General features: G+C 38.9%; 4 protein-coding genes and 1 pseudogene across 4 annotated transcripts; all 5 read left to right on the top strand.

The window, feature by feature from the left end:
- Positions 1–209: 209 nt before the first annotated feature.
- Positions 210–1,359, top strand: LOC113037545 (leukotriene B4 receptor 1-like; annotated as a pseudogene).
- Positions 1,360–3,008: 1,649 nt separating this feature from the next.
- On the top strand, positions 3,009–4,222 carry LOC113037544 (leukotriene B4 receptor 1-like). Its single transcript, XM_080289915.1, has one exon. The coding sequence runs from the start codon at positions 3,119–3,121 to the stop codon at positions 4,076–4,078; it is 960 nt and encodes a 319-aa protein (XP_080146041.1). The 5' UTR covers positions 3,009–3,118; the 3' UTR covers positions 4,079–4,222.
- A 2,670-nt stretch (positions 4,223–6,892) lies between these two features.
- On the top strand, positions 6,893–9,678 carry LOC113006807 (leukotriene B4 receptor 1-like). The gene has a single exon (XM_026142993.2). The coding sequence runs from the start codon at positions 7,045–7,047 to the stop codon at positions 8,017–8,019; it is 975 nt and encodes a 324-aa protein (XP_025998778.1). The 5' UTR covers positions 6,893–7,044; the 3' UTR covers positions 8,020–9,678.
- A 4,669-nt stretch (positions 9,679–14,347) lies between these two features.
- LOC113037543 (leukotriene B4 receptor 1-like) lies at positions 14,348–17,197 on the top strand. The gene has a single exon (XM_080289939.1). It carries the CDS (start codon positions 14,571–14,573, stop codon positions 15,543–15,545), a length of 975 nt encoding a protein of 324 aa, XP_080146065.1. The 5' UTR covers positions 14,348–14,570; the 3' UTR covers positions 15,546–17,197.
- Positions 17,198–19,529: 2,332 nt separating this feature from the next.
- LOC113007080 (C-C chemokine receptor type 8-like) lies at positions 19,530–22,167 on the top strand. The gene has a single exon (XM_026143441.2). The coding sequence runs from the start codon at positions 19,548–19,550 to the stop codon at positions 20,529–20,531; it is 984 nt and encodes a 327-aa protein (XP_025999226.2). The 5' UTR covers positions 19,530–19,547; the 3' UTR covers positions 20,532–22,167.
- Positions 22,168–24,891: the final 2,724 nt, after the last annotated feature.

The following is a 24,891-nucleotide window of genomic DNA, read 5'->3' as shown; positions in this document are numbered from 1 at the left end:
TCTGTTGATCTCAGTGACCTCAGTTCATCACTTATGCCTGCTTTGGTTTCTATCAGCACTATTTATATTTAACAACAAAAAAAGTGTTTGTGACATGAACACTACCCAAAATAATGAAAAAAGGAAACTAAAAAAAAAAAAAAAGGTGGATATTCACAATTAACAATTGAAGCACATATTGTTAGAAAGAGGGGATTCATGAGTTTCACATGGTTGCTGGTAGGTAGCAGTGGCCTTGAAAATCTAAATGTGAAATTGCACAACAACAACAACAACAACAGAGGTTGTAGTGACTCTAGTCATGCTTGCAAAAGCAAATGTAAGTTGTGCTATCATATTATTAGATTCATATAATGAATCTAATATGATTGTTAGCTATCTGTCGCAGGGGGACATATTGAGCACTTGTGAACATTGCATGTTTTGCATATGTATACATTCCAAAAAAAAAAAAAAAATCCCTTCTCACCCATCTGGGGTACTGCCTGGTGTGGTAGACCCCAGCCTCTATGGATCTTGTACTTAGAGCTTGTTCCTGTGCTGCCATGATTAGAGCCTCTTTGCTGTCTTTCACTTGATCTTTGTCCAGCCACTAGTAGGATTTCTGGATGTGAGCCACTTCCTCTATATGCTGGTACATACTGTGTCGGGTAAAACACCTTATTTACTGCAGCGCTAGAGGCAGCTGTTTCACGGTGGCTGCAATGAGCATCCAGCGTTACCTTCAGCTGGTGCACTTTGAGAGGAGGTTACATGAAGTTGAAGCATGGCGGCTGTTGGTTCCACTGTGGCTGGTTTCAATGATCCTGTCCATCCCTGCTTTAGTGGTTCAAAACCTGGACGACGATCAGCACTGGATATGCTGCAAAGCTCACTACTCCTCTGAGGGCCAGAGGATTGCGGTGGTGTTCACAGGATTCCTGGTAGGATTTGTGGCATTTTTGTCATAGCTTTTTCATACATCAGTCTCTACAGAAAAGTGAATCGGGCAGCCTTTTTCAACAATCCACAGACCACGAGACTGATTATCAGCATTGTTGTGACTGTTTTTGTTCTACGTGTGCCATATTATGCCATGAATATTGTGGAGATAGCAGCTGTTTCCCTAAATAACAAGCCCCTGCTGAGGTTTTGTGAGGACAACTGGGGCACTTTTGCCTCTGTACCATTTGTAAACAGTGCCGTGAATCCACTCCTGTATGCCTTTACTTTTAACCCTCTCAAGGCAGGCGTTGCCAATTTGCAATAGTTGAAAACTAACAACCTGATTACCCCACATACATATTTTTAGTTTTTTTTACTCAGAAGTACCACTGCAGGACTTGGTTGTGCATTAGCAACAAAAAGTTTAATTTGAGCCTGAGAGGGTTAATCGTTTTTTCACTCTTTGCCAAAAAATGCTAAATGTGTAATGGAAAAGATCTGAATTCCCCCAAATTGGACTAAGGCAGGGGTCAGCAACCTGGGAGCTGCAAATACTTTTTAACATCTAAAATGAAGATAACACTTTTTTAATGAAGCAGGATTCTGAGATAAGATATTGTGGTGAACTCCTGCAGAGTGTGCCGGGGTTCTTCCTGTGGATGTCTCATTGATTCCTTGGAAACCTGCTTATCTTCCCGACTTGTTCCATCATTTGAGCTCAAAGCGGGGGGGAAAATGCAAGGGCAGGCTGTATGCAGGTACTCATCTACATCCCAATCTGGCATATAACAACTTTAGTATGGGGTTATCTGCTGCTTTTGCAGTTAAACTGTGAACGTCAAATTCATGTTAATTGGCCTTTTTAAGTGTGTCCTGTCATGAGCAGAGATGGGCAGTAACGCGTTACTTGTAACGCGTTACTGTAATCTGATTACTTTTTTCGAGTAACGAGTAAAGTAAGGGATTACTATTGCAAAAACGGTAATTAGATTACCGTTACTTTCCCGTAGGAACACTGCGTTACTGCGTTACTAAAACCTTGATTTATTTGCGAGAATGTCTCACGACAGTGCGCCGTTAGTGACAACAACTGTGTGCAGATCAACAATGGATCACATATCGATTGTGGGAGAGAGTAGGAGTGTGCAGCGTTTAAAGTGTGGAAGTACTGACCTTACTTTGAGTTTGATTCCATAAAAAGTGACAAAAACATTAGCGTCCATTGTGCGTGGGAAGAAAACTTCTTTTTACAGTGAAAAAACCCCTAAACTTCCAAGCAAGTACCGAGTGCGCAACGACGTAATGGGAAACTCACAGAGAAAGTCGCGGATTCTTCAACTGACCGCGGCACACCTGCACCAGGGTAAACCTCCGCCTACCGCAGTCCTGCTTTACAGGTGAAAATAGAGCAACAGGGCCACTGAGTCTTTGACTTTATTTATGTTCTGCTGTGTTTTACTTGCATCTATTTGAAAGAGTGAGTGTAAACACAAAAAACATTTTATTTTATGTGCTGGAATGTGCAGAAAATAGGTTTAAATGTTAAACTAATTTATTCAACTCAGAGAATGTTGCATATAATTAAATTTTTGCTTGATGCATAAAGTTAAAAGATTAAAACTGATAAAACAAGTTAAAAAAAGAGATTTTTCCATTTGATTCCATTTTGTATGATGGATTATGCAGAAAAAGTAGAATTGGGCTGAAAGATCTATCGCTTTATCACCTCTTCAGGTTTTAAATCGTGTTTTTAAAAAGTAACAAAGTAACTAAGTAATTAATTACTTTTGAAAATAAGTAATCAGTAAAGTAACGGGATTACTTTTTTGGGGAAGTAATCAGTAATTAGTTACTGATTACTTTTTTCAAGTAACTTGACCAACACTGGTCATGAGCATGTTATTACCACACGCACAAGGCCAGAGCAGATCTAACCTGTTTTGTTTTTTAACACTTGTTGCTTTATTTTATAGCCAGCCTTACTGCTACACGCAACAATGGTTAATTCATTCCACAAGCTCGTCATGATCCACACCTAATTTAAATGGAAAATGTTCGCATTAGCATGACTGTTTCTCTGTTATTAGTTCCTCTTTGATTCATCAAAGGAGAACAGCTTGCTCACCATATCATCATGACTTGTTCAGTGCATGACAGTCAGCAAGCTTGAAACATACCACAACTCGGCTCCACCATGGTTACTTATAACGACGACTCCTCTGCTGGAAATTCATCTGGAACCTCTTTGGACTCCAGAAGTCTGATTCCTGCAACAGTGCTGTCCATCTGCTTCCTGCTGGGATTCCTTGGAAACATCGCTGTGATGATTCTCAAGCCAAACTGGGAGAACATGTCCAGTCTGAGCCAGAGTTTGATGCTGAACCTGGCTGTGTCAGACCTGCTCTGCATGCTTACCATTCCACTGTGGACATACTCGTTTCTCAATAGTTGGACCTTCGGGGTTGAGGCCTGCAAGCTGGTAACATACCTTGGCTACTGCAGTGTTTATGGCAGCCTACTGACTGTGACTGCAATGAGCATCCAGCGTTACCTTCAGGTGGTGCACTTTGAGAGGAGGCTACATGAAATTGAAGCATGGCAGCTGCTGGTTCCACTGTGGCTGGTTTCAACGATCCTGTCCATCCCTGTTTTAGTGGTTCGAAACCTGGACGACGATCAGCACTGGATACGCTGCAAAGCTCACTACTCCTCTGAGGGCCAGAGGATTGCGGTGGTGTTCACAGGATTCCTGATAGGATTTGTGGCATTTTTTGTCATAGCTTTTTCATACATCAGTCTCTACAGAAAGGTGAATCGGGCAGCCTTTTTCAACAATCCACAGACCACCAGACTGATTACCAGCATCGTTGTGACTGTTTTTGTCCTGTGGGTGCCATATCGTGTCATGAATATTGTGGAGATAGCAGCTGTTTCCCTACATAACAATCCCGTGATGAAGTTTAGTGAGGACACCTGGAATGCTTTTGCCTCTGTAACATTTGTAAACAGTGCCGTAAATCCGCTCATGTATGCCTTTACTTCTAATCATTTGTTCACTCTTTGCCAAAAAAGTGCTAAATATTTAATGGAGAAGTTCAGAATTCTCCAAAAGCTGCCTGAGTTATCAGATATCACTGCAGAAACTGCTCAGTGATGAAGGTGCTGTGGTACTCTGTGTTTGTCACAGCAAGCTGTAGGTATTTGGTGGTTTAATGATGACATCTTTTCTCACATCAGCTGTGTACTGATTAAAGCTGGTCCTCACCCAGAGCTGCAAAACAACATGTTTGTATAGAATGCAATGTTTGTTGACATGGAATCAGGTAAACATTCAAAACAAAGTACCCAGTATTAAGTGATATACGTATATTTTACCATAAATTATAGTCTAATCTCCATAGTTTTTAATCTTGTTTAAATCATCATTATAATCATCTTTAACTGTTACCATCCCCTATTGCATGCCATACTTCAGACATCAGATGCATACAAGTAGATCTTAAATTTCCAAAACCAAATCAATTAGCTTTGCAGAATAAACCTAGCCAACCACCGACCCTGCCAATGCTGAAAGCAGCCTGTCCAAAAATCACGAGTTAACAAAGAAGGAATAAGTAGTATATTTCATAATACTAATCCTAATACTAATGATGATAATATAGTTTATAGTTATAATTCACAAAGAAAATGTAAGTTAAAAGATGTTAGTTATCTTTTCTTTCTTTACTTCTTTTTTACATTTAAATATTATTATGTTTATTAGTCTTTACAAATGCGCCATATTGTAGTGGTTGCACAATTGCCCAGAAAAAGATCCTGCGAGAAGGCGCAGTGCTCTTCTGTTGAGTTCTCCCATCTCATTAGGTCTATTATCTCCAGCTGTGCACTTGTTATCGTATCCCCTCATTCTCATGTATTTATGTAATTTTTTAATTCTTATTATTATTAATTTTTTTGCTGATTTCCCCGTGTTCTGGAATTTTTTTTTACTAATCAGCATAAATGATTGCTTTGAGTTTACTCCAGCCTCCTGTGTTTTTTCATCTGGGTCAACAATAAGCAGCTTCCAAGCAAAAACAAAACCAATAATAACAAAAAATCATTCCAACTTATTTTTCTCCTTCCTGTATAAAAAATAAAATCTTTTATTAAATAAAGATGTATTGTGTTGTTTAGAGAGAGATCTGACAAGGGTTTATCTCATGCTTTTGCAGTTCAAAATGTCAGTTGACAGGAATATAAATGTATCATTTGTGAACATATTTAGAGGAATATTTTCATTTTTTGTTATTTATAATTGAATGCTGCTTCATATAAGTAAATAAATAATACACACACACACACACACTTCTTTTTATATCTTAGTGAGGACATCTAACAATCAAATATGAATGCCTAACCCTAACCCTTAGGCACAACCTAACCACAACCTAATTGTAACTCTGATACTAAAACCACATCGGAGACGACCATTTTATCTGTTTTACTGTTGGTTCACATCAGTATATGTAAAGCTGCTCAAAAGATGAAATGTTTTCTTGTATGTTATTTTTTTTTGTAAATGAAAACATGTACGACGCTACTTATTTTTTTTCTCATCACTTGTGAAATCTGTCACTGCCTTCCCTGTTCCAGCAAACTTTTGAACCAATTTGACCTACGGGCACATACAGGGTGCATGGATGTGTGTTGTCTTAGTCTCCAGTTATTCTTTTGTTTTTCTCGTCCTTTGGAGCTTTGTGACATAACCCTGACTATGTGTATTTCCTGGTGATTTCTTGTTTTTTTCTGGGGGTTTTTTGGATTCTCTTCCAGAATTCTCTGTGTTTGTGGAGCTCTGAACTAATACTCACTTAATGAGTGTACTCCTCCCTACAGTTATTTGCATTCGGGTCCATGATAAACAGCTCACACAGGTTACATACAAAAAAGGGTCATGCAAATACCCATGCTGAGGAAAAATGCAAAAACCAAAGAGCTCTTGGGTGCAAAGAAAACCAACACATTCAAAACAATAAAGCTTTTGTTAAAATAAGAGTTCAAAGAGAGGAACATGGGTATGGGTTTACCTTGCACTTTTGCAGTTAAATATCAGGCAAGAGTCAGCAGTTTCAGCAGTTTCTGCTCCAGAGATTTTGATCTTTTTTGATGATCGGACCATCGTTTTGTTAGTCTGAGTCAACCTTTCTCTCATTACAGGGTAACATGATGGTAAACTGATCAAATTACTAAAAGCAAATGTAAAAAAAAAACAGACCCCACACAAAAAGGTCAATATCCAATTATATGACATAAACTTCAATGTGTGAAAAATATTGTTCAACATTTTAGGTGTAATCAAAGTGTGTTCTTTTTCTCAGTAGTTCAACATGGAGACCTACGATTTGGTTCATGTGGGATACCTCTGAGCTCCATGTATGTTTGCATTGCAGGTCACATTATTAGTAGAGCTCTTTGTGTGAGTAAGGGGATGTGGGTAAATCCTTGGATTTTGTTTTTTTCTAACTCAAGTCCAAGTTACACAAACAAACACAAACAACGAACTATATCCTGTTCAGATAGGACTTGTTGGTGGAGACCGCAGAGCCAAGCAACAACCTTGAAATGTAGTTCAACAGCACAAAAACTTTAGGCTTTAGGGTAATATGTCAGAATTGAAAAAAAGGCTGAAGATCTGACGATATTCCAGAGTTACAAAGCTAAAAAAAAGGACAAGAAACTGTATCCTTTTCAGATAGTCCAAGACAGAAGATATGTTTGCTTTTATTTTCCACTCCATCTCAAACTAAAAGAAATTTTCCATTTCACCAAAGACATACAAATGTGCTACTAAATGCAAAAATCAAAAAGGAAAATCCAAAAGATTCCTACTAGCAAAATAAATGAATAAAAAGATTCAAAACTCCCAGTTATTCGTGTCCATATTTCCTTTTGTGGAAAGAGTTATGCAAAATTCTGAAAACATGGTGGCAGGTGTCTTTGGGATTTTGCATAGCTCACAGTTTCCTTGTTATCAGTTCCTCTTTGACTACATCAAAAAACAGCAACTTGTTTACCTGACTGCACATTTATCGTCATCATCACTTGCTCAGTACACACCCGAGCAAGCAAGCTTGCAGCATGGCACAACTCAACTCCACCAATATTACCTATAACATCTCCTCCTGTCCTGGATATTCACCTAGTTTCTTCTTGGAACCCAGGAGGCTACTTCCTGTGGTGGTGCTGTCCACCTGCTTTCTGCTGGGATTCCCTGGAAACATTGCTGTCATCATTCTCAAGCCAAACTGGGAGAACATGTCCAATCTGACCCAGAGTTTGATGCTGAACCTGGCTGTGTCAGACCTGCTGTGCTTGGCTACCCTCCCAATATGGATTTACTACTTTGTCTGTAGCTGGACCCTGGGCCTGGCGGGCTGCAAGCTCATGTCATACCTCATGTACTGCAGCGTTTATGGCAGCCTGCTGACTGTGACTGTGATGAGTATCCAGCGTTACCTTCAGGTCGTTCACCTGCAGAGGAGTTTACCTCAGGTAGGAGCAAGCTTGCTGCTGGTTCCGCTCTGGCTGTCTGCAATGATCCTGTCCGTTCCTGCTTTAGTGGTTCGACAGCTGGTAGAACAACCACATTGGTTTTATTGCAAACATCAATACTTCTCAGAGGGCCAGTCAATAGCTGTGTTGTTGACAGAGATACTGGTTGGTTTTGTTTTATTTTCTATCATTGTTTTTTCATACATCAGTCTCTACAGAGAGGTGAATCGGACAGCTTTCTTCAACAATCAACAGACCACGAGACTGATTACCAGCATCATTGTGACCTTTTTTGGCCTATGGGTGCCATATTTAGCCATAAATGTGCTAGCAGTGGCAGCTATTTCCCTAAAAAATGAGAGCCTGCTGAAGTTTTGTGAAGACACCTGGAACGCTGTTGGAACACTAACATTTCTAAGTAGTACCATGAATCCACTCCTGTACACATTTACTTCTATTCATTTGTCCACTCTGGGCCAAAGAATTGGTAACCAGTTAAGAAGGACGTTCAGAAATCGCTCTCGGTCAAGAAATGTCACTGCAGGAGCAGCACCTCATTGATATAAGCTCCCTGAGAAATGATTTTTACTCTGCTGATACAAACAGTGTGTGGTCATCTCTATTTGTCACAGCAAGCTGTTGCGGATAATGGACTTACTCGTTGAGCTGGTTCTCAACCAGAGAATTCAAACAGCATTCAAAAAAATCAAAGTACCTATTAAATGACCTCTAATTACATATAATTTTTCCTTAACTTATATCATACTCTCCAAAATATTTTTTCACCTGCTATGAAGGCTATGAGGCCCATTAACTGACTCTTATCGACTGTCATCACTCTTATGATCATACTTCAGATTGGGCTTTAGATTAGTTGTTAGCCAGAGGACCTGTGTAGCATGTCTCCAGCTACATGAATTCCTTAATCTTAACTAAGCAAACTACATCCAGCTACTCCAAAGAAGCCTGCTGAGACAACTAAGCCACTCAGGGCTGCTACTACTATTGGTTTGTGAATTGATGCTGAAATATCAATTATAATACCAGATATTTATGTTCTAGAAATAATCTAGCTCTTATCTAGAAGTTCCCATAGTAAATTGGGGAAAATTTGTAGTTTATGATTAACAGGAACATAATGGAAAGCATCTATATTATCTGCATTGTCTAAATGATTGGTAGGAACTACTTCTTTTTCCGCCTCTCATAATGATATCCTAATTTCGACTGTCTAAATGCATCACTGCTCATGTGTGCTCACTCAAAATGTGGAGCTGCTGGCAATATGTAGCACTGTAGCTGAATTTTGGAAAGTGACTTGCATCTGGGTTTAGGTTTTTGCCTCACTACAGCCTGTACATACTTATAGTTATAGCATATTCATAACATACTTCATACCGTGTACATTATAACATATCATAATAGACCCATTTCTGTAATATACTCACATATCTATATTATTGCTAATATATATTTGTAATATATCTATATCATGGCTAAAGCACTTCTGGATGGATGCAAACTGCATTTCGTTGCCTTGTGCCTGTGACATGTGCAATGACAATAAAGTTTAATTCTATTCTATTCTATTGTATCTGTGTTTAAATGAGTGAATTCCTGTTAAGAGATATACTCTAAAACACTTCTTCAGTAGAGAATCAGAGAAGAGAAACACAGAACTTCTTGCTAGCAAGGGCAGCCTCCAGAACTGAGACTCGCACTGAGGACTGCCCTGGTCTTTATTTATATACTTCAGTGAGCGCTTGTTCCTTACATTGGAATGTGGAGGTGTACGTGTGTGTGTGTGTGTGTGTGTGTGTGTGTGTGTGTGTGTGTGTGTGTGTGTGTGTGTGTGTGTGTGTGTGTGTGTGTGTGTGTCAGAGTGTGACCCCATAAACGACTTCCCTTAACCTGCTGGTCTGGAAAATCCAACAGTTCATCTATATGTAAAAAAGGCACTTAGACTAAAACTAACATAGCTACGTTAATCCTACTGTAAAACAATAAAACAAGGTACAACCTTTCCCATGCTCCTAGGATGTGGGGGTGAACGCCAGAACACCCTGGAATGTTACAGACCTCCTAGGATGAGACATTCTTTCAATATGCCACCAACTATATACTTCTAAACACAAATGATTACATGCAGTATTCTACCATATGCAAACTTATATCATTAAAAGATTATACTGACTACTAAGTACAATTTTCCATTGACAATTCCCCACATCCTTAAAACCACAGATTTCCTTTTTTTTTTTTTTTTTTTTTTAAATCGTAGAGCATTAAAAGTGGATTATGTAGACTAGGTATCTTTAAAATATACAGGGCACTCTCAGTAAAACAACTGCTGTAGGCTTGAAAAATCCCAAAATACAACGCAAAATATTTTCTAGATAAGATAGCTTTAAAATAATATGGATCTATAAAGTCTAAAAAGATGTTTCTCAGCTGTATTATTATTTTCATTCAGTCACATTTTGGTAATTGAATATTTTCAAATCTTTTTTTTTAAATTTCTTCTATGATAATTATTCATAATTAAACAATAAGAACAAGAAGTCCCATGTCTTGTATTCATTAGAAAAGTTACAGTTTGAAATACGCTACTTTTGATTTTCCAAACACAAGTTGTTGTACTGGCATCAGATCAGTACCATCGATACAGCCTGAATTTGACTTGCCATTAGATCGGAATGGAAATCAGTCACGTCGTACATCACTACTACATATCTATGACAGTGACAACAGCTCAAACTTACCATTCAGTGAGTTCATGACAACCAAAGCAGCTTCTCCACATCTTTAATTTTCTTCTTTCTCGATTTTAGAGGCTTGTGTAGATTCTGAGTTAATGTAATTTTTTTTTTACAGTATAAAGTGATTTGAGAAAACTGCTCCTGTGATTTGGTGACATATAAATAAAACTGCATTGAAACTAAACAGAGGTGGAAACAACAATTAATGAAAAAAAATGAATAAATGTTTGCTTTGGAGCTCCTCCTTCACCAGAATCGACCATCTTTCTCCATTCTTAACAACAGAAAGAGTTAGAAATAGACAAGAAGAAGCGCAGAGAAGGTGCTGCACTGACACTACAAGTCTATAAATCATGTCATCAGTTCAGTTCAGTTTTATTTACATAATGCTAAATCACAATAACACTCACCTCAAGGCGCTTTGTATTGTAAAACCCTGCAATTATACAGAGAAAACATCAACAGACAACAAGTATTAGCAAGTGCTTGGTGACACTCCCTTTTAACAGGAAGAAACCTCTGCAAAGATGCTGAAACATATAGGAGGTGTTTTTATAATATTCATTACAATATGAGGTACTGAAGTTAAATTTTAAATATGTTGAAACACTGAAATACTGAAACATTCAAAATAATATAAAAATTAATAAAGGTATGTTACAGGCTTTGATTTTAATGATTAGTCAGTTGAACAGCCACATTTGTCAGAAACAATTTAACAGTTGTTTAGCACAACATGCATTTATTTAAAGGGAGAAATTTAACAACATCATATCATATATATTATATTATTGAAACACCTACCTCTATGGTCAAAGGAGCTTGCAAAGAAAAGCGTCTGGACTTCTTTAATTTGCTTGAAGACGTTTCACCTCTCATCTGAGAAGCTTCTTCAGTTCTAAGGTCAAATGGTGGGGAGTCCCAGATTTAAAACTAGTGGGAGTAACCCCCCACAGAGGGACAAAAGGACCCCCTGATGATCCTCTAATCGCCTGAGCCAAGGTGTGAAACTGGGTGTGGGTCCCAATCAGCCAGGGTTTCGGGTGAGCTCATTGTGAAACCTGGCCCCACCTTATCATGTGATTTCCTGAGGTCAGATGGCCCAGGACGTACACCACTTTGTGTTGGTCGTTCACGTGGAATTGGGTATCATTCCAGTGCTGATTTACTCTGTCCTCAAAAGCTGGCCCATAAGTCTGGGCACAGACTGCCCAAAAAAATGAAAATAAATGTTCATTATCTGTATGTAAAATATTCTTTGCAAATATTCTAAGGATGTATTCATGTAAATAAAACTAGTGTGACATTTTTTAGCAATGAAATGCAAGAAATACAAAACTATAAAAAAAAAAAGTAAATCAATAAAGAAATAAATCAATAAATAAAACACAAAAGTATTTTTATTCAAATTATTTTCATGTTGCCTTGAAACAAAATACCTCCCACTGCTGTTACTGGAGCTTGCAGCAAATTACCAAAACTTCTACATATATTTATGTTTCATGCTTTGGAGAGGCAAAGTATGAAATAAACAGGGTAGACCAGTATTTCTAGTTTGCTGTGATACTGGGTTGCATCTCCCTTCAAATCAGCTTTGTGACAACTGGTCCTCAACTGTGAAAATATTGTAGATGTTTGTTGAAAAGGAGACATCTCAAAAGACTCAAACTTTCTAATGAATTGGATACAATCTTACCTTAAGTTAGAGTATAATATCAATTAGATTTTTTTCCTCACCTGTGAAAGTTTTAAGCAGATAAACAGAATATTATTGATTGTAATCACTTTCCTGATCCTATGTCTATGTAGGTTGTCAGTCATCCAGGTCATGATAATCTAAGGAGCTTGGAAAGAAAAGCGTCTAGACTTCTTAAGTTGCTTGAAGACGTTTCACCTCTCATCTGAGAAGCTGCTTCAGTTCTAAGCTCCTTAGATTTTAATGATCATACTTTATTGGGCATTGAGGTCACAGGGCTGTGTCTCTAATACGCTGGTCTGAAGTACGGGGGCCCCACAGGGAACTGTGCTGGCACCGTTCCTCTTCACCCTCTACACTGCAGACTTCTCCATCAACTCCCCACGCTACCACCTACAGAAGTTCTCTGACGACTCTGCCATAGTCGGCCTCATCACAGGTGAGGATGACTCAGAGTACAGACAGTGGACTGGACTTTGTGGACTGGTGCCAGCAGAACCACCTGCTGATCAATGCCAGGAAAACTAAGGAGTTGGTGGTGGATTTCCGGAGATGCAGACCCACCACACTGACACTGGTGAACATCCAGGGAGTGGACATTGAGATAGTGGACTCGTATAGGTACCTGGGTGTTCACCTGAATAATAAGCTAGACTGGAGCCACGACACTGATACTCTTTACAGGAAGGGTCAGAGCAGACTCTACCTGCTGAGGCGGCTGAGGTCATTTGGAGTCCAGGGAGTGCTTTTAAAGACCTTCTATGACTCTGTGGTGGCATCTGTCATTTTTTACAGTGTTGTATGTTGGAGCAGTAGTTTATCGGCAGCTGAGAGGAAGAGGTTGGATAAACTCATTAGGAAGGCCAGCTTTGTTCTGGGATGCACCCTGGACCCAGTGCAGGTGGTGGGAGACAGAAGGACTCTGGCCAAAATAACATCTCTGATGGACAGAGTCCCCCCCCCCCCCCCCCAATGCATGTAAATGTTGCTGAACTGCAGAGCTCCTTCAGTGACAGACTGCTGCATCCTCGATGCATGAAGGAGCGTTTCTGCAGGTCCTTCCTTCCTACAGCTGTCAGACTGTACAATCAAAACTGCTCCGAACAAACACAGAGGCTTGTATCAGCGCTGTAACTTGCACTATTTTATCAACCAATTCACACTATAACCAGGATTTGCCTCATAACTTCATTTAATTTTATTTAATTTAATAACGGTACAGTACTCTGTTTTTGGTAACAATTGTCCTTGATGTAAACATGTAAAATTGTTTATGTTTCTGTTCTGTGTCTTGTGTACTGTTTGTTTGTATATGTGTCTTTCTTGCTGCTGTTACACCCAAATTTCCCCTTGTGGGACAATTAAAGGATTATTCTATTATTATTCTTCTAAATTTCATACAAGTTTTAAGCCTGAGGACATGTTTTGTCAAGTCTAGTGAATAACAAACAGAAAACAACTGAGAGTACATACAGTAAGCAAATGTAACTCCAACTACAATGTTTTCATAACCAAATTAATTAACTTTACTGCCTAACCATAACCAAACACCTGCCACCACCTACCCTATCAGTGACCGTAATAACAGATTCTAGAGATTTTTTTAAGTGAAAGTCTAATTTCTTTTCATTTACCCCAACCAATCCAGTACATGGCCTCGTTCTGCCAGAGGCTTCTTCTTGTTGAAAGGCCGTTTTTGTTTCTCACTGTCACCTAATGATCGCTCATAGGGTATCATTTGATTGTAGGGTTGTTTTTTTTCTGTATTACTGTAGGGTCTTTATCTTACAGTATATGTGCTGTAAGGTAAAAAAAAATGGTGTTGTGTTTCAGTGCTATATCAATACAATTTAACTCAGAGCTTAAATCTGGGACTCTCCACCATTTGACTCTAGCCCCGAAGAAACTTCTCGGATGAGAGGTGAAACATCTTCAAGCAACTTAAAGAAGTCCACATGCTTTTCTTTCTAAGCTCATTAGACTACGATGACCTGGATGACTGGGAACCTTCACAGACAACATTTTCCTTTAGATGATCCTCCCATTTTTTGGTGCATGTTGAATAGAAATACTAGAGAGACTGATATTTACTGTAATGCATTGATGACAGCCACATATGGATTTCAGACAGATTATTCCTTATCACTTCACTTGTTCCTTTAGGCTGATATACCCTGATTATAGTTGTTATAGGCTAAAAAGCAATAATGTATGGGTTGGAAAAAATTTATGTTCTTTTTTTCCTTTCAATTTGTAAATAAAACTAATATGCCAGTTATACAAACACATGCAAATGTGTATAGGTAGAAAAATGCAAAATCCAAAAATAAATAAATGCAAAAATAAAATTTCTCAAGTTTTACTGACAAATGATGTGTATTACAGACATAAAGCATTTACAGTATTTGCAGGATTTGGGTTGAGTTTTATTCAGCACATTTTTGTGGAAACAGCAGCAAACTTTGGTACATGGTTATAACCTGTAATAAATTCAAAAATGTATAAAAAGAGCCATGCAAAATCCTGACACCATGGGTGTAAATGTTTACATTGACATGACTGTTTCCTTGTTGTTAGTTCCTCTTTGACAGTTCATGTGACTGGACATTTATTATCATCACTTGCTCAGAGCACATCATTACCTGGAAGCTTGCAGCATGGCACAGCTCACCAACGCTGTGGTTACTTCTAACATCTCCTCCTCTCCTGGATATTCACCCCATTTTTCATGGGACTACAGTGGTATAGCTGCTGCAGTAGTGCTGTCCATCTGCTTCCTGCTGGGATTCCCTGGAAACATCGCTGTCATCATTCTCAAGCCAAACTGGGAGAACATGTCCAGTCTGACCCAGAGTTTGATGCTGAACCTGGCTGTGTCGGGCCTACTTTGCATGTTTACCGTTCCATTTTGGATTTACTCTTTCCTCAACAGCTGGACCCTGGGCCTGGTGGGCTGCAAGATCATAACATATTTTGGGTACTGCAGCATATATGCCAGCCTGCTGACTGTGACTGTGATGAGTGTCCAGCGTTACTTTCAGGTGGTATACCTGCAAAGGAATTTAAACCACATACAAGCATGGAAGCTGCTGGTTCCACTCTGGCTGGTTGCAATGATCCTGTCCATTCCTGCTTTAGTGGTTCGACAGCTGGTAGAACAGTCAGATTGGACATATTGCAAACATCAATACTATTCGGTGAACCAGTCAATGGCCGTGTTGTTGGCAGAGATACTTGTGGGTTTTGTTTCAGTTTCTGTCAATGTTTTTTCATACATCTGCCTCTACAGAGAGGTGAATCAGGCAGCCTTTTTCAACAATCCACAGACCACCAGACTCATTACCAGTATCATTGTAACCTTTTTTGTCGTGTGGGTGCCATGTCTTGCCATAAATGTCCTGGGTGTGGCAGCTATTTCCCTAAACAATAAGGACTTGCTGAAGTTTTGCGAAGCAGCATGGGGCACCGTTACAGCACTAACGTTTGCAAACGGTGCAGTGAATCCACTCCTGTATGCCTTTACTTCTAATGGTTTGTCCACTCTGTGCCAAAAAAATGCTGAACATTTAATGCAGAAGCTCAGAATTACCCCACAATCTAAGTCAGCAAATACCGTTTCAGACGTAAGATGACAACGTTGAAAGCTCTTTAATTATTTAGATTTTTTTTATCAAATGATTTTCCCCCTGTGATGCTGGATCTTCTCTGTCCTGCACTGTAAAACAACAACAACAGAAATATACAGTAAAATAATTGTGTGTAAACAACAAAATTACCTATAATATCGCCAATCACTGTTCTAATACAATTAATCAGACCTAACATAACAGTGCTGTTGGATTTTATTATGTATCTTATATGCAATGTTATACTTTTACTTTTAATCCATAATTAATGTCATAATAATGTAACACCCATTAAATAAAAATAAAAATACTTTTATTAAACTAGTAAATGGGTTTAAAAATACAGCAATCCTATGTTTTTTTTTATTATACTAACTGTCTAATGGGGGTTTGTGTGTATTTTAATAAAACACTTTATAATAATGTAACACTATTAAGCATTAGTAAGTATTAGTATGGTTGTAGTGAGTGCTTAATTTATCATTTATATATCATTACTCCTCCTTGGTATTTCATTTATAAATACAGATATGTTTATCCATCTGTTACTAATACCAAAAACCATGTACACCACCACTGCTGTACGTTGTTTAACTATGTACAGTTACTGCTAGTAAAAACCATAGTCGTTATAATAGTCATAATAAAATATGGTTATCTATAAGTAGGATACCTAGGAGCAGTTTTAGGGTTTTCACTAAAACACCACAGCACTGAGATGTGTAATTTCTGAACATCCTTAAAATGCTTATGGTTGAAAATTTACCTTTTTGGTAAGTAAGGCAGGTTTGACTTGACACCAACAAGTCATAATGAATCTACTGAAAGAAACAATAACAAGTCTGTATGAGGGAAGGACACATTAAAATAGATACATATGTCTAAATTTAAAGAGGCATGTGTACTGAATCCTAACTGTTGGGTACAAGTAGCTAAAAAACTGAAACCACTAACATTACCTCAGTCATTAACTTTGCTAGCAAGCCCACTCTCCTCTGAATATTATGAAAGCAAAGGGTTGGTTCAGTAGTTAAAAAATAGTTAGTTGACACCTCTGTTAACTACAGTAAAGGTAGTGTGTTATATTAGCAAGCTACTGATACTGAACTTAAGTTTCTTATATTTGTCTTGCAGATGCAACATGTACAGTTGTGCCTGGTGTACATTGTGATCCTTTTTCCTCCCCTAAAATTAGTTATTGGTGTTTTTACAACAATTTTAGAATGTTCCCGATGTCCACACACAACAATTTAATAATTACTGAAAATCTTGTGAAATACGCTTAATTCATATAAAATTATACTGATGTGAGATAATAAAGATAATTGCTTTGTTTGGTTACGAAAGCCATTAAAAAAAAAGGTCTAGTACACCCCATGCCCCCTTTTAGACTCACCCCTGTTTGCTGATACTAACGCTTCCATGTAAAATAGCACGGTTATAATAAATGTATATTTAAACATGTTGTCAGATAGTGACAGATGAAGCCTCATGGAGACTTGTAGCTTTCCATTTAAATGATTTTAAAAAAAGGTTAGTTTCTTAAGGCTTCATGTGTAAACATACCCCCCTGCTGGTCAAAACCATTATTGTCATTTCAATTATTTGTGACGTTGTTTTGGCTGTCATGCAACAGTGTCAACATAGACGTAATCACTGTCTAGAATTAAAAAACAAAAAAAAACAACGACTCTAATTTGATTGTATGTGGCTCATTCATTTATCAAAAAAAATGTTGATTGATGTGCGGTTGACAGTAGTAGAAGTCTATCAATGTCAAAAACCTTGTCAGTATGATTTCAGTATATTTTTGAATAAATCCAATCCAAATCCATGACATGAGATGTTGATGTTAAAATCACAGTCTTTTCAAATGATGAGACAGTGATTGTGCTAATGAATACTGTGCGGATGTTGACTTTTATCATTTTTATCAAGATATTATATTTTTTCCATTGTGCTTAGACTCAGTTTCTCTTTTTGCTAATAACCACTCTGGCTTTGGAGAAACCGTTTCACATTGTGCTGAGAGGCAGGAGTGCAAAACTATCCCACAGTAATCTTGCCTAGATGATACCCATAGATGCAGTGTTGTTGCCATTGACACACAATGGAATGAAAAAAAGAAAACAGACTTGTGTATATTATAGTAGTAACACATTTCATTATTTACAGGCATATTATTTGTAATACTTTATTGGTAGAGATCACCTCATGGGTGGAGCAGCTCTTCACCTCTTTGTGTACACTGTTTTGATGGTATATATGCATCAATCTATCAATCGTTTGTTGTAAGATTCAGATAATTATTTTTTAAAAGCTAGATATTTTAAATGAGAATAAGAAAGAAAAGTATTTCTTTGTGCCCCCGTTTCCCTGTTAATGCCCTACCTGGCGCCCCTGGCAAAACATTGCTAGACCCGCCCTTGCACAGTTACCAGCTGTCAGCTACATAGAAAAGGATCCTGGTGTTATTTGTCTCTCAGAAACAGTTCATAACTTCCCTTTAACTCATTCATGTCACCCAAAAGGTAAACCTGTTTCTCCATCACCTGTTCAGCTCTGATGATTCAGTAAAGACATCTCCTGGTTTCATCTTCATGTTTCCCTCTCACCACATATCCAAACCGACATAATGACCAGCAGCTTTTACAGCTGTGGCTCCAGCAAACATCAGCTGATACTAGAAATGAATATTAAATAAATTCTAACAACAGCTGATCAAGCTTAAACATGCTGCTGTTGTTTAACGCGACATCTGCTGGTTTCCTCTTTCTGGCGCAAAGTGGGCGATAAACAAACAAGAGAGAAAATCCGATCAGCTGATCATTGATCAGTTTCATGATTGAAGTAGCAACAGGAGAGGGAGGGGGAGAGAATTAGAGGAGAACAGGCAGCTGACAGCGTAAAGACACAGAATAACTCCAGCTTTGTGTCTTTTTCATTCTAGCTAAAGTCCGGGACAAACTGCGTTCCTTTTCACCTCAATATGAAACGCGTAATATTTTCTCTGAATATGGGATGATTCCGTTTTTTACGGCAACTCTAATAATTAACCTTATGAACATAATAAAGTTCAACATCAGTAACATCATGGCACCCACCCAGCTGTATAGAAACTCCGTCATGCTAGCTAGTACCCTGCACGAAAAAGTCAGCATAACGAAAATAAACTCCACCTAAACTTGGTTTATATCTGACCCAGATAGACATCAGGTCATAACTTCTTACCTGAAGTTCAGTTCACCTGACACTCGGACCGGCGGCCGCCTTGGGTCTCTCCTCCTCCTGCCTCCTCTTTCCCTCATCCACCCGCTGGCCTCCATCACTAGCTAATGTTACTGAATCTGTGGAAGCTCCGCGATAGCCACCACAAGAAGTAACGAATAACGACCCTATCTAAATCCCAGTAACGATTAACGCGTTCCTCATTTTGGCATAATAACTAGTTACCGTGCTCGTTACCACAATAATAACGTAGTTACTGTAACACGTTACTTAATAACGCGTTAGTCCCTACACTTCTCATTTGCAAGCGAGCCTCAATACATGCTTGATAAGGGACTTCCTGGATTTCTTGACACATACTTCAAAGCCTCGAAACACTGTGGCCCATCACTATCAGACGGGGATTTTATTGTTTGTCTCGTGTTGTCAGCCTTTATTTTGATTTATTATATGATATTATCATTTCTCCCTTTTTTAAATGTGTCAGTGTTGGAAAAAAATGGCAAAATCTCCAATTGTATAGCATGAACTCCTAAATATGAAAGCGTATGCTCAAGCTTAAGAGATATGGACTATGAATCAAGTTTGGGTGTTGACAGAATGCATACAGAAGGCATGTAAAATCCTGAAAACAATGACAGCAGGTGTTTACGTCAACACAACAGTTTCTTTCTTATTAGTTCCCCTTTGACAGCATCAAATGAGAACAACTTGTTCACCTGATGGTACATCTATTATAATAACTTGCTTAGTGCACAACATTGTCAGCAAGCTTGAAGCATGGCACAAGTCAACTCCACAGTGAATACCCTTAACTTTTCCTCCACTCCTGGATATTCACCCATCACCTCCTGGTCCACAGGCATGGCTCCTACAGTGGTGCTGTCCATCTGCTTCCTGATGGGATTCCCTGGAAACATCGCTGTCATCATTCTCAAGCCAAACTGGGAGAACATGTCCAGTCTGAGCCAGAGTTTGATGCTTAGTCTGGCTGTGTCAGACCTGCTCTGCATGCTTACCATTCCAGTGTGGATTTACTCTTTCCTCAATAGCTGGATGATAGGTGAGACATCTTGCAAACTCATTACATACTTTGTGTATTGCACCATTCATGTCAGCCTGCTGACTGTGACTCTGCTGAGTGTCCAGCGTTACCTTCAGGTCGTTCACCTGCAAAGGAGTTTAAATCAGGTTGAAGCATGGAAGCTGCTGGTTCCACTCTGGCTGGCTGCAATGATCCTGTCCACTCCTGAGTTGGTAGTTCGAAAGCTGGTGGAACAACGACAGTGGACAAAATGCAAAAATAAACACTCTTCTGATGGCCAGAGGTTGGCTGTGGTGTTGACAGAGACTCTTGTAGTATTTCTTTCACTTTCTGTCATAGTGTTTACATACATCCATCTCTACAGAAAGGTGAATCGGGCAGCGTTTTTCAACAATTCACAGACCACCAGACTAATTACCAGGGTCATTGTTACCTCTGTTGTCCTGTGGATGCCATATCTTTCTATAAATGTGTTGGGTGTGGCAGCTATTTCCTTGAAAAACGAGGGACTGCTGAAGTTTTGTGAAGACAGCTGGAGCATTGTTGGAGCACTAACATTTATAAATAGTGCAGTGAATCCACTCCTGTACGCCTTCACTTCAATCCGTTTGACAACTCTGCACCAAAAATTTGCTGAACACTTAATACAGAAGTTCAGAAATTCCCCAAATCTGACTTTGTCAAGAGATATCAGTGCAGAAGCAATATCTCAATGTTAAAAGCTCTCAGGGGAATTAATTTTCCCTTGTGACATTGGAAAAGGCATCTTTTGGTCAAGTGATTTCTCTCCTGCTGTTACATGTAGGTTGTGGTGCTCTCTATTTGTCACAATGAGTTTTTGGTTTAAGCTCTAAATGTGAAAATACATGTTTGTTGACAGGGAAGCAGACAAATGTTGAAAGAATTAAAAGACCAATTACATTAGAGGAAGCAGCTGTGTGTTCTTCCTGGTAAGAGTGGGAACACAATGAAAAATGACTTCACTATAGCTGAAAATGTTTTGTAATAGTTTTAATATTTCTTAGAGAAATGTTTGCCAGTTCTGATTATGTGTTTGTGCTTATCTATGTTCCCGAGGATTTGATGAGAGCAGCTGGCTAACTAGAGATTGACCTTACTCAGTGTATAGGAATTTCTTTTATTTATGTATTAATCACATTATTTTATTGTATAATGCCTTGGTGCCACTGGATTTTAGCATGTCTCACACTCATGCAGTTAGACAGATGGTGGGGGTCTGGTAAGGAAGTTGGGGGGAAGCAGACAACTCCACAGGAAGAATCTTTTGTCTCTTCGATGACTCTGGGAGGTAGCAAGGGAGTGTGAACCTTAAGGTGTGAAACAGCTGTGTACTGCCTTTTGTTCCTGGAGTAGGTATTTAACTGGGAGCCATGCTAGGCTCAGGAATAGACTGCTGACTGTCTGCCCCGCGGTCATGCAGGCTCTCCACCAAGCTTGGTTTTTCTGTTCTTTGTTTGTGATTAAAGAATGTTAGCTACCGCTCACCGCTTGTCTGCAGGCTTTATTTAAATGGAAAACATCCACAACACTCAATAATAAAGTAAATTTCCCAAATACCATATGTAAGTAATATAATATGTAGAAATGCATTAAATGTAGAAACAACACAAAAAGTAGTTAAATCGTCTCCTGCAACTCTGTATAGCATGAGATTATTAATACTGATGCAGTAAATAAGATTAACATCACTTCCCTGTTGTAATTGGTTACAGTGGAACTAATTTTGCATTGTTTTATGTACTGTTGCACAGTTTTGTTTTGTTTTTTTGTTTTTTTACAGTGCATCATATTATGCACATTTTCAACTGTTTAACTAAAACCTGTAAAGGTACAACTATATCTGGCACCATGTGTGTGTTCTCTTCTTCCTTCAGAAAAGGTTTTAGAGAAATGTATTTTTATTTTTGAAAGCTTCACTCACTGTCAGCTTCACTCGCCTCTGTGATTGTATTCACTGGAAAATCTCAACGAAGCTTTGCATTGTTCTTTCACTGAAATGCCCCATGACGTGTTAAAGAATTGTTATTCTATTAGCGTATTTACTCTTCAGCTTAAAATATCATCTGCTTTCGCTGCTTTTGGCCTCTTGTATAGCAATATTATGCTTTACCACTAGATCGCAGTAGAGGCTTTGATACTTCATGGTAATATGAGCCAAAAGAAAAAACAAAGCAACTGACTGATTATGTCTTACCTAAGAAAACAATATTGCAGCAGAAATGAATTCCCCTTATTTTCTTGAAAAGCTACTTCTGTGTCCATTAATGACTTTCTCAAAAGTCATTTTCTGCAGGGTCTTCCTCATCTTGTTATTAAAAAGAATTTTACACCATTTTTTATTTCTTTTAGCCATGTTCATTTTTCTTCCACACATTCTTGTATCAAAAAACATTACATTCAATCATGTTCACATTTTAAAACAACTTGATTTTCTTTTTTTTCCCGTTGTATTATATGTATAAATCTACAAAATAATTACCTTACCTCAGTCTTCTTATTTACAGTAAATCTGTAAATAGATTCTGCTGTTGTCATGGACTGTGTGCAGCAGACAGGAATGGAGGACCCAAAATGCAGACTCCAGGAGGCAAACGTGAACGCAAAACTCAGCTTTTATTGCAGGAGGGCAAAAAACAGAAACTAAAGCTATGTTCACACTGCAGGTCTTAATGCTCAATTCCGATTTTTTGATCAAATCCGATTTTTTTTGTCTGGTTGTTCACACCACAAATAAAATATGACAGCAAACACGCTCTAGTGTGAACGGTTCACGGCCCTCAAAGTGGCCGGCATGCGCAAAAGAAGACGTCACACACAACGCACTCTGTTTACGGAAGTAAAAATGGCGGCCACAGTGCTAGTTATTCAAGTTTAGCTTGAATAGAATTGTCTCCCCATATGCTAAACTAGTCCAAAACCTCACTTTCTGTCTATTGACTCGCTCCATCTCCAGTTTCCACTGCCATACTTTCTCGTTTGTCTTCTCCGGCACTGATAATTGGTGTCTGTCTTGTGCCAGTGACATAAAAGATGGATTTAATGTGACATGACCATTCAAACAGCAGTCGCTTTCTAAAACATCAGATATGTATCGGATTCAGTACCACATATGAAAGTGGCCAAAGTCGGATTTGTAAATATCGGATTTGTGCTGTTAGAACTGTCATCCTATGAGCCGATATGGGTCGCATATGGTCAAAAAAGTCAGATTTGATGCGCTTTCGTCTGCAGTGTGAATGTAGCCTAACTTAAACAGGCAGAACACACACCATGGAATAAGGAGATCGGAAAACACAGGGCTTAAATACGCAGTGGGATAACGAGGGAACGAGATAAAGGAGTAGAGCACAGCTGGGAGTAATCAAACATGACACGAACAAGGGGAAGCAAAACTGAAAACATTAACATAGGATGCAGACTGTCAAAGTAAAACAGGAAACATAACACAGAGACGCGGGCTTGACAAGGGGATATGCCTGCCAGGGGAGACAAAGACAGAAACCAAAAGACTAAGAACTCTAAATAACACAAAAGCAAAGACTAATAATAAACAACACAAAACACTGGGTCACAGACCCAGGACCGTGACCACTGTCCTGCTTCAAAAATCTTTCTTGCAAAGTCACACCAGGTCTTTGCCTCCCATAAACCCACTGCTTTGTATGTTGTTAAATTCTCAGTTCTTTGATCTTTGGGCTGAAGGAAGGACAACACTCGGTGTATAAATGCTCAATCAACAATCATTTTATTCCATACAATTCTCATTATTCCATACAACACTTTTGAGGATAAACCATCCGGAGGGGAGATGAGCGCGGGAGGGTGTCCGCCTGATCTCGTCGTGTCTGAGCGTTTCTCACATTCTTATACCTTCAGCCCCCCTCCACAGTCATAAAACCTAAACATCCACATTCTTTCTCTCTCTCAGTGAGCCTAAGTTATGACCTTGGCTTCCTGTGCAGTATGTTCTGTTCTTTTCTAATCAGACAAATAAGGCCATGATTCTCTGAAAACGATATTTCTTATAACGCAGCAGTAGCATGCATCATAAAACAATATCATTCATTCACCATAAATCGGCAATCTAATGTAATACAAATCAGTTAACTGTACTAGTTATCACCTTCTTCTAAGTCAGGAGAATAATGCAAACTAAAACTACATAATGATTTCACAATCTTTAATTAGGGGTCTAACGTGGCATAAGATAATATAATAATCTCACAATGTTCAGACGTATTTACAAAGACTTCAAGGATCCAGTGGCAGATCTTGGGATATTTAATAGGTGTGAATCTCACTGCATCATTTAAGTCCCTATGCTCACGCTCCTCAATTTCCACCTATGGCTTGAAAACACCCCAGCCACCCTCCTCTGCAACTTCCCTTTACTGCATGCATGTCCTGCTTCCTGTCTGACTCAGATGTAAACACCTGGTACACCGGCCTGCACATAACAGTTCTGATACATCAAATCATCAGATGTCTTTGCCACTGAGCACCACCATCTCACCTCCTGGGTCTTTGTTACCTTCACCCGAGGAAGAGGGACGAGTGTATGGACAGAATAGACCCCAATTGATCTCACCTTGAGAGTTGGAGGGACAAGTTGGGTATGGGACAGCCTCACCCTAGGAACAAGGAAAGGTTCAGGGACTGGCTGGAACCTGGCCCTGGCTGCTCTCACCCTGGGGTTAAGATTAGTGGAGGGATTAGCTCTGGGGAAATAACAGTCTTTGGAGATTCAGATAACCAAGAGGGTGATTATAGATATGGTCTTTGTCTCTAGTAAACAGTGAGTGTTTATGCTAAGACACACAAACTTGGCATAGACAAAAGATAAACAAGCATGGGGACATGACAGACTACATATAGGGGATGGTAGGAAGAACAGACAGAGACAAGACTAAGATGAACAGGATAAGAGAGGGAATGAGCTAATAATGAGCTTGTGCCTCACTCATGTTATTGCCCGGCCAGATGGAAACACAAAACACTGAGTCGTCAGACTCAGGACCATGACGGTTAAAAAAACAACAACAAAAAAAAATCTTATGA

This window comes from Astatotilapia calliptera, chromosome 15, assembly GCF_964374335.1.
Source record: "Astatotilapia calliptera chromosome 15, fAstCal68.1, whole genome shotgun sequence".
Taxonomy (NCBI): Eukaryota; Metazoa; Chordata; class Actinopteri; order Cichliformes; family Cichlidae; genus Astatotilapia; species Astatotilapia calliptera.
Note: the sequence above shows the minus strand (reverse complement) of the source record. Positions and strands in the feature narration are given on the sequence as shown.